This window comes from Saccopteryx leptura, chromosome 4, assembly GCF_036850995.1.
Source record: "Saccopteryx leptura isolate mSacLep1 chromosome 4, mSacLep1_pri_phased_curated, whole genome shotgun sequence".
In the NCBI taxonomy this organism is placed as follows: Eukaryota; Metazoa; Chordata; class Mammalia; order Chiroptera; family Emballonuridae; genus Saccopteryx; species Saccopteryx leptura.
This window is the reverse complement of record NC_089506.1, coordinates 13,757,510-13,777,904: the sequence shown is the minus strand read 5'-3', so window position 1 is coordinate 13,777,904 and position 20,395 is coordinate 13,757,510. Positions and strand designations below refer to the sequence as shown.

Here is a 20,395-nt window from a genome sequence, read left to right as displayed (position 1 = left end):
GTGAGTCTTCCAAAATTCCAGGTACTTCAGTGATTTCTTTCCCCAATATACTGAATTATCTCCTTTTTCTGCACTTCCTTCTCATTAATGAAGCAACTGATTATCCCAACTAGTGCCATATAATTGTGCAAATGAAGCTTTCCAATCACACTAGAAGGCTGTTGAGTTCTCTTCACCACCAATCAGGAACCTTCCCGGAAGCTAGTTCCTGATTGGTGAAAGCCGGCTGGAACAGTGGAATGCGAAGGAGTAAACAAAAAGCCTAGCAACAACTGAGCTCACTGTCTCACTCCGCTCAGCCCAGGCCACGCTGGACTTCTTCATCTCAAATGAGGCAACCTCTCCATTTTATATGAAGGCTCTGATTTTTCATTCATCCGTGGTCCATCTTACAACATGGCAGTCCAGTACAGATGGGAAGATGAAACTGAACAACACAGCTAAAGTAAAGCATATTCCCAGGTAAAATAGACAAATGCCTTAATGGGAAGTGGATTATTTGATGAGATTCAGGTACAGGGTAACCGGAAGGCACCAACACATAAGAACTGTATCTATGGGTAGTGTCACTAGATCCTACTTGTGACAGCAGCTGTGGCGGGTGACATGACCCATTGCAGCCTGTGGGTTCCTAGGATTTTCAGAGCTCTTCTCACCCATGCCGTGCTACCACACGTGAAGGGTGGCTGTGCACCTTCTCATAGTCCCAAAGGGCCCTGGTTTCTCCCGGGAATATTTACAACCCAGAGCTGGTAGTTTGGTGCCCTGCCCCTAGACAGTCTGGGGAGCTTGGTCTTCATGAGTGCTAAGTGGGATGGAGTCTCTTCGCATTTTTCTGGAGGAAGATAGCTCTGTCGTATTTTCTGTGTTTGTTTACAGACTACACGTTGTGGAAACAGGATGAAGTTGACCAGTGAAAAGTTGCCCAAGGACCCCTTCTATACCTCTTTATCCCAGTATGCTGCTAAGTACCAGAAAATCTTTCAGTGGAGAAAGGAAAAGACTGGTACAAATTCTGATAATATTCTCACTAAATGTTAACCTAGACACCAGGGGAAAAAAGATACAAGAAATATGAGTCTTATTGCTGTCAAGGAAGTGGTTGACGTCCCAGCCCTTCCAAGCTGTCCTGTAAGAATACGTGAAATGAGACTTAAATCATCTCTAGCAAATCATTGGGGGAGAAGTTTCCTAGAGCCCAATCTTGAATATCCACTCAGGGTTTTAGGATACCCTTCTGGAAAAGGGAAGGCCAATGCCATTTCTGTTGAGAACAATGCCATACTTTACTTGCAGTTGGCCCTTAAAACTACCATTTTAATTAAATAATAAATTGGGAGTAGTTAGCTCATTTGGTTAGAGTGGCTCTAATTAAGCCTCAACTTGAGACTTTCTCTCACCCACAGGGTGGCATTGCCAGAGCGCCTGCCTAGTAGCAAACTGGGTCTCTTTGAAAACCAATGAATAGTTCTTGGTTATAGAAGGCACGGTGTAGGTCCTATGATAATACTGTCTCCCTTAGCGACGGAGGCCAGGAGTGAGAACCAGGAAAGGTGGCTTTCTTTCCCTCCCTTAGATCAGTACTGCCATGCTAATGTGGTGGAGAAGGCCCTGCAGCTCCTGAAGGAACGGATAAGAAGAGGGGACGCCATGGCGTATTTCCTACGAGGTCAACTGTACTTTGAAGAGGTAGCATTCTTTGTTTTCATTTCATATAATGCCGCTGTTAGATCCACATAGCAAAATTTCCCGTGTACCCTGCCTTATGTTGTAACTCAGGGAAACCGTCAGATTCCCCAGATCATGGTTGTGGCTTCAAGTGTGATACCCTGGTGTCAGCTTAAGGAGATACCTGACCTTTCTCCATGAAAGTCATTTATAAGGGACATTTTGGTTTAAAGTCGATTGTAAAATCCATTCTTCCCTTATAAATTAACCCTGTACCAGGATCTTGCTCCTCTAACTTTGCCATTCCTGCTTCAATGAGATGAAAAGCATCAGCTAACTCTCTTGCACAAAACTTTTTCGGTTCTGAGGTTTCTAGGTCCCTGTTTTCTTCCCTAAATGCTCTCAGCTGCTGCTCTAGTTCCACAAGGTCTTCCTGGGTTAGTTCTTTGCCATGGGGGTCGAGTAACTCTGTGATACCATTTCACTCACGCCCAACTGCAGTTGATTACCAATAGCCCTGTGGCACTCTGTTCCTAAGTAAAGCTGTACAGAAGTCGTATGTTTGTAACTCGGGGACTTACTGTATTTGAGATCTTCTAGCATGTATATGGTATTTAAAATCAGGAAAACTGAAAGCACTTTCTTACTTTACCTCTGTATGTTCTAACTTTTCCTTCACTCTCAAATCTAAGCCAAACATTAGCCAAAATGGAAAATGAATCTTAGCAATGTAGTCGTTTACACGTTGTGTTCTTTAAAATGAATATTGGTTAGGATTTTGGACAGTTTATGAAAAAAGAAATTCAACCATTTTTGTGTCTTTCAAACGTTGTTTTTCTCTAGCCTGCTCTTCCCAATAATGGCCTTCCAACTCAGGAATAGACTTTCCACCATTACAAATGATTCATTCTTTAGAGTGAGGCATTTTCATGGTGAATGAAGATACAAGACCCCCTATTAATCCCTTATACCTTAACATATTTGCTACAAATTGTCTAAGTATGAGGAGCTGTAAATCAGTAACGCAAAACATGCAGCTTTTTAAAGTAGGGGAGAAAGATAATTTTAGAGTGTCACACGTCTTCCCCTAGCTAGCAAATTGAAGGACGGGAGGCATAATAGTAATAGAGGATATTTAATAATAGTAAATATCCTGATGTTCACATTTTCTCTGAGGCTTTGGTCCCTGATGAAATGTCTCAGACTTCAGGAGTGGCGTGTGACATGCCAGGCTAGTGGGAGCAGAGGGCAAGGCTAGTGTTCAAGAGAACACTGGGAATAGCCAAGAATAAGAGTGAAAGCCAATGAGAATCTTACCTAACTCGCCCTGGTCACTTCCCTCAGTGGCCACATTTAGGCCTATTTAATGGATTTTTTAGTGTGTTGATTGTTGTCAGTGACTTACTTGGAATTCCATACATTTGTTACTGTCTTTTATTATTTTATTTGTTGTTACTAACTGGATTTGCATAGGAATTAAATAATTGGGATTACTTTAAGATAATAAAAATGATTCAGTATTTCCTGGGACCTGATAGGGATGGTTTCAAGAAGCAATAGAACAGTTTGAAGAAATCAAGGAACAGGATCATCAAGCAACTTACCAGCTAGGAGTAATGTATTATGACGGGCTGGGGACGACTACGAATGCTGTAAGTTATTGTTTTGTTCACAGTGTTTAAGCTTTCATTGTTAATGGATTATTTGATAATATTAAAACTACTTATATTTTAATATTTCTATCCTTATTGTTCAATAATCTCTAACCTTTTATCATTCAAAGGATAGCAGAAGTCATTTTTGCATTTGTGTGAAAAATTTTCCTTTAGCCTCTTCTCTTTGCTACCGTTACATGTCGATAATTTTAATATGCTTTCCTGTATTTTTTAAGTCATTCTAATGCTGGATTCTAAATGTGGAAGAAGTTGCAGCTACACTGCTCGCAAAAATTAGGGGATCAGGGAAGGTGCAGATACTCCAGTACTTTCAGCCTTTTGTATAGTGCATTTTCACCAATGGAATAGAAGTTGGGTTTGCACCTCATTTGCATAGTCAAACAATTTTCTTTGACTTGTCAAATGCTTTTTTTTTTTATCGCTTCATTCATTTTGAAATATCCCCTAATGTTGGTGAGCAGTGTGTTTTTGCACTTGAGTCAGTTCCAAGAACTGTGCAGATTCCGAATAAGGCCTGAGGTTGGGAGGAAGGGAGGAGACCACACTGAGACGCTGTCGCCCAGCTCTGGGAGCCCGGGCTCCTGGGAATGCCCAGGAGATGTCCTGTCCCTTCTGCCCTCATTTCCAGTCCTGCTGGCCCAGGACACACGCTGCTTGGGCACAAGAGTCAGGAATTATGTCAGAGGGTGACTGCTTTATGTTATCAGGAGAAAGATTTTAGTTTGAGTAAAACTAAAAACGAGGGTTTTTTGTTCTTTTCCTTTGTGGAAGGAAAAAGGAGTGGACTGCATGAAGAAAATACTCGATTCTCCATGTCCCAGAGCAAGACACTTAAAATTTGCAGCTGCGTACAACCTTGGGAGAGCTTACTACGAAGGGAAAGGCGTCAAGAGATCGGCTGAGGAAGCTGAAAGGTAATCTTACCTGGGAAGGAGTTTTCCTTTTAATCAAACGCTGAAACAGGTAACAGCTTGCTTCCTCTCCCTCTTTCAGGCTGTGGCTTTTTGCTGCAGACAGTGGAAATCCAAAGGCCAGTGTGAAGGCTCAGAGTATCCTGGGATTGTATTATTCAACCAAAGAGCCCAAAGAGTTAGAAAAGGTAACACTCATCTATTTTTCCAATGCTGGCATTATACTTAGATTGTTTGTCTCTTTTATTTCTTTTTTAAAAGTAGGGAGGTGAGAATAAGTGGTTTTGAATCTCTAATATTTCTCTAAAATGTAAAGAAAGTTTAAAATCTAAGATCTCCAAGCTCATTTCACCCTTGACTCATCCATGAACCCCGCCTTCCCTGCCTCTCTCCCAGGGCTCACGGATGTGAGAGTATTCTGTGTTCTATAAAAAGCTACTCATACAAAACATTATTCCATAAAAGCTAGAAGAGTCCCGAAATAAAGCCCAAATCCTTTTAAGTGTGATTAAATTATTACATGTGATTTGAGGAAGTGATGATACTAATAAGTAAAATATACAAAGAACTAATTGACAATTAAATCCATTTAAGATTTTCATAGAAATAGAATATCTTTCATCATCAGTGACTGAAATATTTTCCAAGATATCTTATAGGGGGAAGGTAGGGCCAAGTTCTACTTGTAAGAGGCGTTGACGGCAAACCTGTAAGAGGCACTGGACAATTTAAGACCCACCTGGGAATAATGTTTTGAACTAATCCACGTTCACAGCAGCCGAGTATTAAGCCAATGCTCAGCTGTGTTGTGTACTCAGCCAGTACTCAGTGGGCCTCCTGCAGGTTTTATCCTCGGATGCCTTTGATTTGGAAAGTGCCATCTCCGCGATCCTGAGAGCCCTGACTCCCCTCAGCTTCAAACACTCTGCCCTCTGCTGTGCCCAGTAGCAGGCGTGTCTCCAAGCCCCGCAGACGCTTTGTTCCTGTTTCCCACCCTCTGATCCTTCCTGTGGAGTATCTGAAAATCCTGAAGCCTGAGCCGAAGAATTGTCGGCCAAGGCCGTGACCTTACCTGCACTGATGGGGTAGACAGCAACGGGTGGGCTCCCCCTCTCTCTCCCTCTCCCTCTCTCTCTCTCTCTCTCTCCCTTTTAATGTTCCGGGTCTCACTGTCAGCATTGCAGTAGAATTACCGTGATGGAGGCGTACATAACCTGTGTGCCGGGGTAGCCACCTTTCCACTTTCTGGACACCATGTACAGAAACAGGGCCCATTTTCATATAGAATGAGGCTTGCTCCCTCTGTAAGGCATGTGAAGTCGATGCCAGCCTGAAGTGCCTTCCCGGGGCTAGAGCTGTTTCCTAGAGATGAATTCACAGTAATATCTTCTCTTTAAAGACGTTTTTCTTCCTGGTGTTCCCTTGGAATGTCACCCCGTAACAAAGTGAAACTGTGCTTTTTAAAGGCATTTTATTGGCACTCAGAAGCATGCGGCAACGGAAACCTGGAGTCCCAGGGTGCCCTGGGGCTCATGTACTTCTATGGACAAGGCATCCGCCAGGACACCGAGGCGGCCCTGCATTGCTTACGGGAGGCAGCGGAGCGTGGAAATGTCTACGCTCAAGGGAATCTCGTGGAGTATTACTATAACATGAAATTCTTCACCAAGTGTGTTGCATTTTCCAAAAGGTAAATAAGCTGGATGAAGGTATTTACAGAAACTCTTACTGGATGTTGTGTGCCAGATGTGTTCATAGAACTTGCTACAGTATTGTAAACGATGGCTGTTGGGCGCTTGACATGTGCCTAGTGCAACTGACTGAACTTTTAAATTTCATGGGATTTTAATTTAAATAGCCACCTGTAACTAATGGCTACCGGATCAGATAGTATGATTCTGTTCTATTAGCTCTGTATACCAGCCAAGTGACTTTAAACAAGTTCCTTAATTTGGGGGGGGGGGGCATCAATTGCTTTATAAGAAGAACATACTTCTGCAAGATTATAAAAGTAGTGTATATATAGAGATGTTTTCTCTGAACATATGTACCCTGATTTATCAATGTCACCCCATTAAAATTAAAAAAAAAAACAAGGAAAAAAAGTGTATATAAAGTACTTCGCATAGCTTGGCATATTAGAAATGTATATTAAATATTAACTTATATCTTCCTGCTACATAGTGCTTACCATAGCTTGGCACACTAGAAATGTAAATTAAATATTAAATTCATTTCTTCCTACTATAAAGTACTTAACACAGCTTGGCACATTTAGAAATGTAACCTAAATATTAAATTCATTTCTTCCTACATCCTTGGCCACAGGTCCTGTAAGTGCACAACTGCAGTATAGCTTGAGAAGGACTATAAAATGAGAGTAACGGTTAGACGTCTCCAACACTAACATCTTATAAAATATCTGGAAATTTCCATAAAACACGGAAATTTCTTTTGTCTGAGTGAATGAACTTTCCTACATTTACTTATCCATAATGTACAAAAGCAGCATGCCGGGAAATACAGCCGCGGACATTCCCCAGAGCGGCCACCGCCATGTGATGGCTCCGCCCGCCCGCCCAGTATGCCCTTCCTACAGAGCGGTGGGCTCCCCCTCCCCCAGGCCTGTGTGAGCAGCGGAGACCAGGGCAGACCGGGAGCTGCTTCTACCCTCTGCTCCCGACCATCTTGGCTTCCAGGCAGCAGGTCACACACCAGTGTGATCACCAATGTCCCAAACCTCCAGGTGCCCATTTGACTAAAACTAAGATTTTTTAAAGTTCTTAAAATCTTTGCAACTTTACATTATTCACATTCCTCTTCCCCATGACAACAGGGTTAACATGGACTTGACTAGATCTCATTTTCACACAACTCTCCATATTTGCATCTGGGTTATACAGAATGAGTTCTTCCTATTGCCCATGTTTTAACAAAGATAGATGTGCCAGTGTTTTAGTGTGTTTTCTGGTCTATATTCATATAACTGAAGTTCATTTTTTTGTATGTGTGACAGAAACAGAGGGACAGACAAGGATAAACAGACAGGAAGGGAGAGAGATAAGAAGCATCACTTCTTCATTGGGTCTCCTTAGTTGTTCATTGATTGCTTTCTCATATGTGCCTTGACCTCGCGGGCTACAGCAGACCGAGTGACCCCTTGCTCAAGCCAGTGAGCTTGGGCTCAAGCTGGCAACCTCAGGGTTTCAAACCTGGGTCCTCCATGTCCCAGTCCGATGCTCTAGCCACTGCGCCACCACCTGGTCAGGCTAAAGTCCAAATTTAAGGTCAATGTTTAAATACACGATCCAAAAAACCCAGAAAATACTTTTTCCCCATTGTTGAAATCTGCCGTAATATTAAATTTAAAGTAGTAATATTATAAGAAAACCACCTTTTATTTTCTAGTGGTCATTAAGCCTGACAAGCAGAATCCCAGGGAAGCTACAAAACAGCGACTCTTCCCCTTGTATTAACCATGTTACATGCACCCTTCAACACACAACAACTTTGCTAACACTCCCACGGGTAGGAATGGGGGAATCACTTTGGGCACAAGGACAATTTCCAGACATGTTGCTTGCGAAAATGTAAAACATAACTGATGTCCTTTTCATTTCACCATTTTCCACGGTCACAGGATTGCTGACTACGACGAGGTTCACGACGTCCCCATGATAGCGCAGGTCACGGACTGCCTCCCCGAGTTCATCAGCAGAGGCATGGCCATAGCGTCTTTCTACCACGCGCGCTGCCTGCAGCTCGGCTTGGGGGTCACAAAGGACGAAGCCACAGCCAAACACTATTATTCTAAAGTACGTGAGCCTGAGAACAGACATACACTGACTCAGAAATCGCTGGGCTTTTAGTCAAGACTTGACCATCTTTATGGATTAGTGTGTTTTCCTCCTTAATTGCTGCACAGAAAACCTCTGTGGAGCTTGTCAGTCATGCAGACAGTTTGCTGACAATTCTGTCAGATTCTTACTAGTATGATGACAAAGTCCTATACTGTTCTCTCTCACTGTCACTATCTGCAGCCTAAGGCCCAGCACCAAAACCTTAAAGCCAGAATATTCATACCTTCTTTCACCCAGAAAAAAAAATTGTGACCCCTAGCCTCATTCTAGTACCTTAAAGAAAGTAGTTTTTTACCAGTTTTCTTATGCATGACATCTGCCACACCGAGAAGTGTTCCTGAGTCTGAGGTAACCAGTTAAAATAAGCCCTTTCGTGTCCTCCTCTCTGTGATGAAGTTATTCAAATCCCACACAGATTTCACATCTAAAAATCAAACAACTGTTAAAAGTGGGGAGGCATGGGAGAGGGAGGGTCATTATGAAGAGTAAAAGTATTTTTTTTTAAAAGAAAAAAGTATGTGCACCCCTTAGGTGCATGACATACACAAAGTCAACTTAGAATGACACCATCAGAAAATATACACAGCAATCCGTGGAATACACAAATTGTTCAGCTTGAGCAGGGGAAAAAGTCAAGGAACAATTTCCAAAACCCCTTGCCTGAGTCTGACACGACAGCAGTTCCCAAACTTGTCGTGGATTAACATCACCTAGGGATCTTTCAAAACTTCCAAAGCCCAGACCTCATTTCAGACCGATTCAAGCTCAGTCCAGGAGTGGGACGCAAGCATGTTTATTGAAGATCCTTGGAACTGCAGAGTTTGGGGGATCCTGGCAGGCAAGTCTGGGAACCCTAAATTATATAGGAATACAGTACACAAATGCAGCCACCCTTTGAGGGGTTTATAACTATACCACTTTTGACTATGAATAGTCTTTAACTTTTTTAAAACCTAAATGTTCTGTGTATTACACTGCTTTCCAAACCAAGTCAGTTTCAGATTGTACGCTATCCTTAGTCTCTTTTCTAAATAACTAGAGGCACAGAAAACTCTAGGTCAAAAGTGTCCTCAAGGCCCTGGCCAGGTGGCTCAGTGAGCAGAGCATCGTCCCTGCATGCTGAGGGGGCAGGTTTGATCCCTGGTCAGGGCTTGTTCCAGAAGCAACCAGGGAGGGCACAACTTAAATGGAACAAGTAAGTGGAGCAAAGAGTTGAAGCTTCTCCCACACACACACCCCCGTCTTTCTCTCTCTCATCAATGTAAAAAAGAGTTTCAGCTGTGGTATATGTTTATCTTAAGTAAAACAGCAAAACAAATAACTTGTAATCTTAGAACAATTTTCCATATTGTGGGAGATAATGGCCCCATTACTCAATTTTGGCCATTGTATTTTATGGCAGATACTTTGAAAATGGAGAAAATTCAGATGCACTAAACCCGTGAAGGGTCAGGAATCCTGTCATATGAGGCATAAGAGAAACTGAGTATTCAGAAAAAAAGGGTACGAGAAGGTCCTGACAGTGGGCCTCACCAAGTAAAAGGCTGTCCTGCAGAAAGAGAACTAGAGGAAGAGAGCAGAATGCTAGCCACTAGCAGTGCATGATGGGAAACGTAAGGCATGGATGAAGAGACAGTGGCCTCAAGTCAGGAGACCCCAGCGTGTTCTCTGCTCTGTTGTTAGGCTACCTGACTGCCAAGTACCATATTTCCCCATGTATAAGATGCTTCCATGTACGTATAAGATGCACCTTAATTTTGGGGCTTGAAATTTGACAAAAGATGTATTACATAAAAGTTATTGAACTCAAGTTTTATCCATCATAAAATTCATACAACTCCTCATCACTGTCAGAACTCCCATCCATTAGCTTGTCCTCTGTGTCTTATGATGAATCACTGTCTTCAACAATGAGTGCAAAAACAAGTGCGAAAAAGCGGGAAATGCAAGTAAAAAAATTACAACTGCTGTATAAGATGCACCCAGTTTTTAGACCCCAAAATTTCAGGAAAGGGTACGTCTTATACATGAAGAAATATGGTACTTCACCTCTTGGGGTTTCTAGGAAACCAGCTTTATAGTTCTTCTAGGACCCTTCAGTGATTTTAAAGTACATGGAAGGAATTTTTAGCATACCATAAAGAAGAATCTTCTAATACAACTGTTTAGGAAATAATAAAAGTTTTTCCTATAAGGTGGTGACTTCTTGCTACTAGGAGCAACCAAGCAAATATCAGCCATGACCGACAGTCACGGCCACCAAAGGGACAGTTTCTGCAGAGTGAGGTTTGGATGTAGTAACCTCTGATGTCTCATTCCAGTACTTGACATCTATGAAATTATTCATTATTATGTATCACTGTTTACTTCAGTCATAATAAAACTCGATACTTTAAGATTATAGATACGCTATTCATACAATGAGAATAACAAGTTTGAGAGCCAAATGTTAATGTTTTCCATATTATTTTAATAACTCATATCGCAGAAATTCTATCATCAGTATATAAATTTCATTTGTTCTTCACACTGATAAAATTTTCTCTCTTTCAAATAATAGCAGCATGGATGTTTTTAGTATCTTTTTTTGCATAGACTTGTACTTCCCTAATTAAGAAATCAGAATACATGTGTATCTTAATCAAGAGTCTACCTTGAAATTCACTGTATTTTACTATTCCTAAAAACAAACCAAAAATTATTTAAAAGAAGAAAGATCCAACTATCTAAAATATATCTAAATAACCAACTCTTTGATTTTGAAGGCTTGTCGTCTGAATCCTGTATTGGCAAATGAACTTCACTCTTTACTTATTCATCAGAGAATTTAGACCACGGTGCATTTCAACAAAGATCGCCCATCCTAACAGCTTAAAATGTGTGTATTTTTATAATAGCTATGTTTGTTTACTTTCCGCATCTCGAGTTACATTACCTTGGGTTTTTTACTGATGATATATTACCTTTGTTCTTAAATTTGTACTCTGTAACTTTGCAGCTGCTAGCTACAGGATCAGATTGCTGGATGAGTCCTCAGAAATCCCGCTCTTAGCCTACAGACTGGCCTAGACCACGTCAAATATCGAAAACGAGTCCATAAAGCAAGTGTCTTTTCCCTTTCTTTAAATACAGTGTCCAGAGACTGGTGCAGCCTCAGTGTAAGAACTTCAGAAGTACAAATGCTAACACAACTTATAAAAATTTTATATATGAGTTTTGAAGACGTTTTTCATTTTAAATTCTTAAATTTTTAAATTTAAAATTCATAAAAATAAATAAAAAATGTAAAGGAACTTTCAGATGTTTTTAAAAATAAATTTGTGTAGCATTTCTGCTTCTAAAGTTATTAAAGCTAATACTGCACAAAATCTCTGGGACATTTTGTATTTCAAGAGATTATAAATAATTCTCAAATTGGCTGATTAATGATAAAGTTTAATAAATGCTTAGACTTTTCTCCCTCCGTATCTTCCCTTAAGTATCTTAATTTAATGAACAAAACAACTGCTATATTCCTAAGACAATCTCAAAGCAAGATGTTCTCTTTGTGCTTCATTTTCTACATTTTAAAAATCTTAGATGTATTTTGAAGCAAGATAAAATGTGAAAAATATCTCAGTGAAGTCATCCATATGGAACTGTAACCCAAGATGGTTAAAGAGGCTTTCCTCCTATCAGGGACAACAGTGAGGCTGAAGTTGACGGGAAAATAGAACTCACAGGCAGAAAACTAGGGACTCGTCTGGAAAACAAAAAAAATTGAAAATGATACGCCGTGAAGATACCTCACTATCTTCTTTGTGAACATACTAATGTTTGTCACAGTATTTAAAAAATCAAAGCATCCGTTCTGACAGTGGATTTAAGCAAGAGCCCGTCCTCACCGTGCAGATGCAGCTCTCTGCAGAGCCGTCACTAGCGGTGCTGCACGGCAGACGGTGACCGGCCTTGTCTTACCTTCACAGAGGTGCTGCACGACAGACAGACAGTGACCCGGCCTTGTCTTACATTCACAGAGGTGCTGCACGGCAGACAGACAGTGACCCGGCCTTGTCTTGTGTTCACAGAGGTGCTGCACGGCAGACAGACAGTGACCCGGCCTTGTCTTGTGTTCACAGAGGTGCTGCATGGCAGTGACCTGGCCTTGTCGTTTTTTTGTTTGTTTGTTTGTTTTTTTGTATTTTTCTGAAGCTGGAAACGGGGAGAGACAGTCAGACAGACTCCCGCATGCGCCCGACCGGGATCCACCCGGCACGCCCACCAGGGGCGATGCTCTGCCCACCAGGGGGCAATGCTCTGCCCCTCCGGGGCGTCGCTCTGCCGCAACCAGAGCCACTCTAGTGCCTGGGGCAGAGGCCAAGGAGCCATCCCCAGCGCCCGGGCCATCTTTGCTCCAATGGAGCCTTGGCTGTGGGAGGGGAAGAGAGACAGAGAGGAAGGAGGGGGTGGGGGTAGAGAAGCAAATGGGCGCTTCTCCTGTGTGCCCTGGCCGGGAATCGAACCCGGATCCCCCGCACGCCAGGCCGACGCTCTACCGCTGAGCCAACCAGCCAGGGCCTGGCCTTGTCTTATGATCTGGTTTGTCTTATTATTTGAACTTCATTTTGTCTTAAAAGGAAGAAATTTCAAAAAGAATTTTCTGTGACATTTCCTCAACTGGTCATATGCTTCTCCTTTAAATCTGTAAAGAAAAGTATAAACTTAAACCATCCCTGAAAACCGGTCCTTGTCTATGAAAATCTCTACTAAAGACTGTTCTCCTCCAGGAACACGTTTCAATATCTCAAGCGTGTAAGAGTTCATGCGTCTAACCTGACCTCCGTCTACACCACGAGCCCGCTTGCGTGCTCGTGTTCTTGTAATACCACTCGTGTAACACTCCTCATCCTTGTGAAGACCCAAGTTCACAACCAGGGTTCCCTCCTCCACACTAATCCAGTTCCTTAAGTCTCTAAGATTTTTCAAATAGGAATGCAATATAGTGGTGTTTGTTGACTTTAACAGCACATTGAATAGATTTGCTCTCTTTCTTTATCCAAAGTAAAGAACACAAGAGAGGGCAGAGCGGCTGCACCCTGCCCCTCCTCACACTCACTTTTTTTTTATTCATTTTAGGGAAGGGACAGAGAGAGAGAGAGAAGGGGGCAGGAGCAGAAAGCATCAGCTCCCACATGTGCCTTGACCAGGCAAGCCCAGGGTTTCGAACTGGCGACCTCAGCGTTCCAGGTCGACGCTCTATCCACTGCGCCACCTCAGGGCAGGTGCCATGCTTGCTTTTTAACTGATCTTTAACTCTGCCTGGCTGCTTTTTCTCATCAGTGACAAACTATCCTTCATCTGCAAAAAAAAACTAAAAATAAAAATTTAAATAAAACACAAGTCTGAGAACTCCTAAACATAGGTATCTAATGTGTGACACGTGGTGATATGCTGGGCTTAAATGTCTTCAGTGCATCTGACACAGAATGAAAATTCTGTTTACGCTGTTACCAGAAAGCTGGTGCCCCGCGGAGGTCCCCCCTGCGGACAGACGGCCACTGCCGCAGACAGTGATGGCCCGTCAGTCTTCACGGGAGTGAGCTGAGGGCCCCAGACCCTTAGCCTTTCCCAAAAAGGATCACAACTCTTGTAGGGTTACTTAGAAAACAGTGCATGAAAAATGAACATTTATCTTAAAGAAAGATTGAGGAGTCAATATGGTTTTCTCATTTGCAGTATAAATTTAACAGCTATAGTTAAATTATGCAGAAGTGGGACGTTTTCAGGAACAGTTATGATGAGTCCCCAGGGCTGGTGACTTCACACTGCTTCTCTTCTCTGAATGTCTTTGCTGTGTCCCTATGGAGGATAGTTCTTATCAACTCTGGCTTTTATCTCGTGTCAAATATCATCCTGGTTTGATAAATAATTATCCAAGAGCTGAAACTAGAAGAATCCTGAAGATAAAATTTAGTCTACTAATGTTTAATCATTTATCTTTCAGAAGTTATGTTTCACATCAAGAACTTTGGCAGGAATGATCTATCAATGATATAATCAAAAACACTTTAAAATACCATTTTTCTTTTATGGATTTCAAGTGGAATTTCTGCCCATTAATTGTTTTGCTTTCAATATTCTTGGGGGTTTGAGAGGAGAAAGTGTTTTATCTATTATCACTGCATAATAGATGGTGAAGCCCAGGAAAATTGATTGAGCTGCCCATGTGATAATGGGGCTGCTATTGCAATAAAACATCTGTACCCTGGTCTCTCCTAATGCCCCCATTGTCCATAAGACCGCTCCATACGTCAACCAATGATGACATAATCACGTCCCTAAATGTCGGGAGGCCCCTCCCTTCCCCCACGTTCTGTTTCCAGGTCAAGTTCCTGCCCATCCTCAGGTCAGCTCAGTCCCACCACCGAAGGCGTCAGTTCAGCGCCCATTTGGCTCTTGTCATTCACATCAAACATCGTCTTCTTCCCATATTCATTCTGTGTCTGGAGAAGAGGCGGCAAACGATCTCTTTCCTTGCAGAAGTACCTATGTGCACAGCGTTTTCTACAAAGAAGGGCACTCAGTAAACATTTGAACTGCCTCGAGTGTTTCGGCCTCCTTTTTTTTTTTGAGGAAGAAGCATCTTAAACATCATAGAACTCTATGATTCATTTTTATATTTTATTGCTTCAAATACTTCAAACTATGGGAAATCTTTGGTAAAAATAAAGACAAATTTCCACAACAACTTTACATAAAGCATTGCACAACAATGTTCTTCAATACACATGAATTATAGGAATGTTCAAAATCCTCAGTGAGGAAATTAACTGTACAATATTCACAGTTCTTTATTTTAAAACAAAACTTTTCATAAATATTTATAATATTTCCTAGGTTCTTACCACATATGAACATTGATACTTCAGTCAGGATGTTGAACTTGAGAGTATTTCTAGTCTTATTAAAACAGAAACCAGTAATGATCAGAAGTGGTGTTCCTGTCGGCTGCACCGCGTCCGCTCTGCTCACCTCCCACGAACCAGAGGGAGTCACCAGAACGCACGTCAGCGCCACGCTCAGTCAAGCCCTCTGCGAAGAGAGGGCAGGCTCATGGCGACGGTCACAGACATCTCCCCGGTGATTTGTTCGTCCCCTCACACCTGACTGGCCCTCGGGGGCTCTGCGTGCGCTCGCAGCTCGGGACACAGCTCCACCAGCAGCAGTTCCATCAGCACCTGGACCGAGAGGAGACAGAGAGGAGAAGACGGTGTTCCTTCTCCTAAGCGTGGACTCAAGTATCTACGTTCAGGAGACAAGTCCCATTTTAGGTCTGAGATCATTCTCAGCGGACAGGCTACTCTCAAGGAGATGGGCTGCACAGTTATTCCGTGGCCTGTAACCAATGCCACGCCATCAGCCAAATTTAACATTGCCAACTCTAACCAGACAGCTGCCTGGGAAACTGCTTGCTTTGTTGAAACATGAAAACCAAGCAGCCATGTTACAGACATCAGAAGTCAAGGAGACAAATAGTATCACAGGATAAGAATTGTGCACCCACCAGGGGTACTTGTTTCTTTTCTTTTCAACCCAATTTCAGAGACAGGCAAACAAAAATGAAGCAGAGGAAATGAGTTCAGAGTTACAAGTAATATGAATGATTAAGAATATAAAGAAATTAAAATCTACCCTGGTGTGAATAGAAATGTAAAATTAAACAATTAACCCTCTGGTAGGTTTTAAATTACTCACATATAGCAGATGCTTATTGGCTCTTGTTTCTTGCAGTGCATTGAATATTTTGATTATACCATGACGGGCATTTTGCTGTCCAACAAGGCTCTGAAGCATATCTGAAAAATTAAGTTTAGAGCGTTAGCTATTATTAATAAAATGCACAATGCACAGATAATTCGGTGAAGGAGATATTACATGATAGGTACACAAAAAGTAAAGGTACTAAGGCCTGAGGAACATGAATAATCATGTTTAAAGAAAAAAAGATTATTTAGAATTGTTCAACATAAGTCATGTATACAAACTATAATTGTAATACATTGCTACCCAATTAAAAAGCATTCAAAACTACTTTAGCAGGCTTTCTAAAGCAGAATGTATTATTTGTTCTAAAACATTCTTCTAGTTAAAAGAATTATAACCAGTACTGTTCTTATTAAGATTCTCAGTATAATTTACTTTTTCTTTTTTAAGTGAGAGGAAGGGAGACAGAAAGACTCCAACATGCACCCTGACTGGGGCTAATACTCAAATGCCGAGCTATTTTTAGTGCCTGAGGCCTATGCTCAGACCAGCTGAGCTGTATCAGTGCCTGGGGCTGAGGCTTGAACGAGTTGAACCACTGGCTGGAAGAGGGGAAGTGAGAGAGATGGGGGAGAGAAGGGGCAGAGAAGGGGGTGAGGGAGGAGAAAAGAAACAGATGGTCGCTTGTCATGTGGGCCCTGACCTGGGATCGAACCTAGGCCATCCACACACTGGGCCAACACTCTATCTGCTGAGCCAACTGGCCAGGGAAGATTCTCAATATAATTTCTTTAGCAAGGATTTAAAAAAAAGAGTGGGATCATTTTTCAGTGTAAATAGCATTTCCCGAGAGACAGAAGTGAAAACCACCTTGACAGGACTAACATTCCCTTGTCTCTACTTCCAGGAGCGGAGCGCAGGCCTCACCTGGAATGTTTTCGAGGAGCTTCTGCTGTGCTCTGTGTTTTGTTTCCTGACTTTGTTCTTTGCTTCTGATTTTGGTCGATGGGGCCAATTTCCCATTTGGCCAGAAAGCATCCCGGAAAACGGTGATGTAGTAAACCAGCATCTGCTCACTGAAAATCCAGTTCACTGTGTCCCGAATTTGTCTTTTAAGAGAAAAATACTTCTTGGATGAGATTTTTAAAAATTTCCACACTCTAGTCTCAAAGGGCATTTATTAGTGTGTAAGTTAAGACACAGCCTGGTCTCAATGTTGGATGAATAAACTAGGAAATGGATTTTTAAACCTGACTCTGAGTTACTATTTTTTATTTTGGTGAAATGGAATGCGTATTTGTTCACGGAGCGCCAGCGTGCTTTGGATGTTTGCTGGGAGGCATCTTCATTGAGAGGGGCGTGGTTTGTTTGAAGCCTGACACTACTCTAAGTGTGCTCACTCATTGCTCCATGCGGTGGGAGCACTGCAAACACAAATCCACTGAAAGGTGGTTAAAAGGGGCCGGAAACACGCCCGAGTTCCAGCTGTCCTGGGGGAGAACACGTTTCCCCCACCGCTTGGCATTGCTGAGACCAACACTGCCGGCCGAGGGCCCCGGTGCACCTCTCGCTGCTCGCGGGGCAGGGGAAGACAGTGACTCTCTCACCACGAAGTGAAGGACTCTGGAAAGGTACCCTGCTCTCCAGCCAAATTTCCATGGGGAGGACAGTTGGGCACAGTTATAAATAAATGACTTTTATCTGTAACCCAGATCTTTTCTACATAACCCTATTTCATTAGTTATTAATCATATTTCACCAATTATAGGATTTCTGCTGTCAAAAGACAAGTTAACAGAGTTCAAAGAGCCCAGGAGTAGCTGTAGCTGTTTGTTGGGAGCCTGACGTCTCTTTGTTGAAAAACGGGGAAGAATCATTTTAGACTATCAGTGCCAGAAAGACCTGGAATTTCAAACTCAAATCATGAATAAATTTAAGAGCCCTTTAAGAATTGGACTTCCCAACCAGATTTTTTGTTTTGTTTTGTTTTGTTTTTTGTATTTTTCTGAAGCTAGAAACAGGGAGAGACAGTCAGACAGACTCCCGCATGCGCCCGACTGGGATCCACCCGGCGCGCCCACCAGGGGGCGACGCTCTGCCCACCAGGGGGCGATGCTCTGCCCCTCCAGGACGTCGCTCTGTTGCGACCAGAGCCACTCTAGCGCCTGGGGCAGAGGCCAAGGAGCCATCCCCAGTGCCCGGGCCATCTTTGCTCCAATGGAGCCTCGGCTGCGGGAGGGGAAGAGAAAGACAGAGAGGAAGGAGGGGGGGAGGGGTGGAGAAACAGATGGGCGCTTCTCCTGTGTGCCCTGGCCTTCTCGAACCCGGGACTTCTGCACGCCAGGCCGACACTCTACCACTGAGCCAACCAGCCAGGGCCCCAACCAGATTTTTAAGGGGACAATGTATCGTGTTCAGAAATAGTAGTGAAGAAGTTGTTCAAGCCTAAGATTGTACACACAATAACCAGTCACTACTGATGTCTAAATTCAACTGTGTGTCACACTGTTAATTCCTTCTGTAACTACGTCTCCTAACATACTTCCCTATATTGCTTAGAACTTATATTGCAATTCCTATCTAATAAGAACAATTTTATTAATTTAAGAGGACTTCTGATTTAAGAGACCCTGCCGACCTGCCCAAGAGAAATCTCCATAAAGAGGGGGATATCTTGTTTCTTCTGTCCTCTTTCTTCGGGTTAGTCACAGGTACTACACAAAGAAATGAAGCAAGAACATTTCAATTTACCACGTAAAATTAGGCAAGGGACTCTTCTGAAAGGCCATCACCTGAGTATTTCCTATCACTTTAGGTCTGACTTTCTATTTGCCAGAACCATAGAAGGCTCTGAAGTAATTCTGGTGTATGGAATCAGAGCCGGCACGAAGCACATGCTGCTGCGTACGTTTACGAGACGTCATCAGCTAAAGGCAGACAAGCTAAGGGCGGGGGTGGGGCTGCGCAGGGAGGCCTGGGAACTCCCCACGGTGCCCCTTCTCCAGCCCCAGAGAACAGCTGCCAGTGTGTTCACACTGACCACCTGCAGCTGCTCCTGCGACCATCCCGGGCCAGGATTATAGATAGGAGCAAGAAAAGCACGAATGATTTGCTGAAACTGAAAAGGCAAATATATCAGCAAGTCTGGAGTACCAAGAAAAATAGGGTCATTTTGGAAATTTCTTTATCCAACACCTATCAATGCAAAGGTTAAGAGATTTGACTTAGACTGAAACTATACACTAAACAGGCCATTTTTCTCCTTAAAACAGAAGCCTGGGACAGGAACTGAAAAGATCACCAATACAAGTCTTAAAAAATATTAGAAGTAAAATAGAGGTAAACTTTTATGACCACAAGGAAAATATATTTTATTTGCAAATGAATAAAAGATAATATGTTCTTTATGTTTTCCATAAAAATTTATGATTTATATGATAAAACTACATTAACCTTATACATATGTTTGACAACTAAATTAGTCTTTCAGTTGGAAAAACCTGATTTTCATCTTAAAACATAGTTGCTATATAAAAAAAATGATCTTCCCTTCTTCTCTTTTTTTTTTTTTTAGCAAGAAAGCCATAATGTTTATCTCTGGAAGAATACCGGGTACGTAGTCAGACTTTTATGGATATGGAGTATGTAATATTACAATACCCACATGGCCTATGATGGTGTTACAGGACACACACACACACCCCTGATGGAGACTCAGATATTAACCAGCAAGAGGAGTTACCATGTTGATGTTAACCAACTCTAGAAGAAAAAATGATCTGCATTTCCCTCAAACTGCAGACCTGCCACGTGAGGCTCAGCCCACTTTCATTTTGGCTTCGAGTCTCAGCCTTAACCTGACTCCCATCATGTGACACAAGAACATTGCCCAAGATACTCAGACCAGTCGGCACGATCAAAGAGATCTTTGGGACCGAATCTCGTCAGCCAGAATGCCGGAGCTGCTGGCTCGAGCTTCTACCACCGAGCTCACCATGCATTCTGTGGGAGAGATTCTTTCGGAAATCCACTTCCCTACGTGATCTTCTAATTGTATCAGAAACAAAAGGAGAAAATAAAATACCTTCGGCTAGCAAGATCACTGGCGACTATACCACAAGTAATTTGACTATTAAGGCAAAGAGTAGGCAAGAATTCAAACATTAATTTCGTGCAACTCACTTGTTGATGGTTCTTCCAAAAGTGACTTGAACGAGAGCAATTAATGTTCTTCTCACCCATTTAAACACTAAAATACAAGTCAGAGGTAAAATATTATCACAGGATACCACAATTATGACATTTTCTTAGCTGCACAAAGCATATGCTTTGTCACTTAACCCAGTCTGAGTCCTGACACCCACGCTGGGGCTTTGACACCTGCAGAATTGGGGTCTAGGTGGGCAAATCTCTGCCCAGGAAAATTCTTCTTACTAAGCTTCTCTTTTTCTGCTTAGCAACCGCTCAGATGAAACCTATGAGTTTTTACAGCTTTTCAGTGCCTGGACAACAGCTGAGCTAACAAGTGGGAGGAACG

At 42.4% G+C, this 20,395-nt stretch overlaps 2 protein-coding genes and 1 pseudogene across 2 annotated transcripts in view; 1 reads left to right on the top strand and 2 right to left on the bottom strand.

Moving 5' to 3' along the window:
* LRP2BP (LRP2 binding protein) lies at nt 1-16,848 on the top strand. The gene is made up of 10 exons (XM_066380178.1): nt 1-462; nt 880-1,006; nt 1,577-1,689; nt 3,207-3,320; nt 4,116-4,258; nt 4,338-4,443; nt 5,722-5,945; nt 7,896-8,070; nt 10,881-10,993; nt 16,766-16,848. Exons 2-9 carry the CDS (start codon nt 901-903, stop codon nt 10,944-10,946), a joined length of 1,047 nt encoding a protein of 348 aa, XP_066236275.1. The 5' UTR covers nt 1-462; nt 880-900; the 3' UTR covers nt 10,947-10,993; nt 16,766-16,848.
* LOC136404710 (small nucleolar RNA SNORA1) lies at nt 5,408-5,549 on the bottom strand (annotated as a pseudogene).
* The window catches only part of SNX25 (sorting nexin 25), a 103,748-nt gene continuing 98,109 nt past the window's right edge, over nt 14,757-20,395 (bottom strand). Inside the window, exons 16-19 of the mRNA XM_066380177.1 lie at nt 20,041-20,107; nt 16,786-16,967; nt 15,850-15,950; nt 14,757-15,332 (exon numbers count right to left, since the gene is read on the bottom strand). Of these exons, the coding sequence (XP_066236274.1) occupies nt 15,252-15,332; nt 15,850-15,950; nt 16,786-16,967; nt 20,041-20,107 (431 nt within the window). The 3' untranslated portion in view covers nt 14,757-15,251. The remainder of the gene's footprint in view (nt 15,333-15,849; nt 15,951-16,785; nt 16,968-20,040; nt 20,108-20,395) is intronic.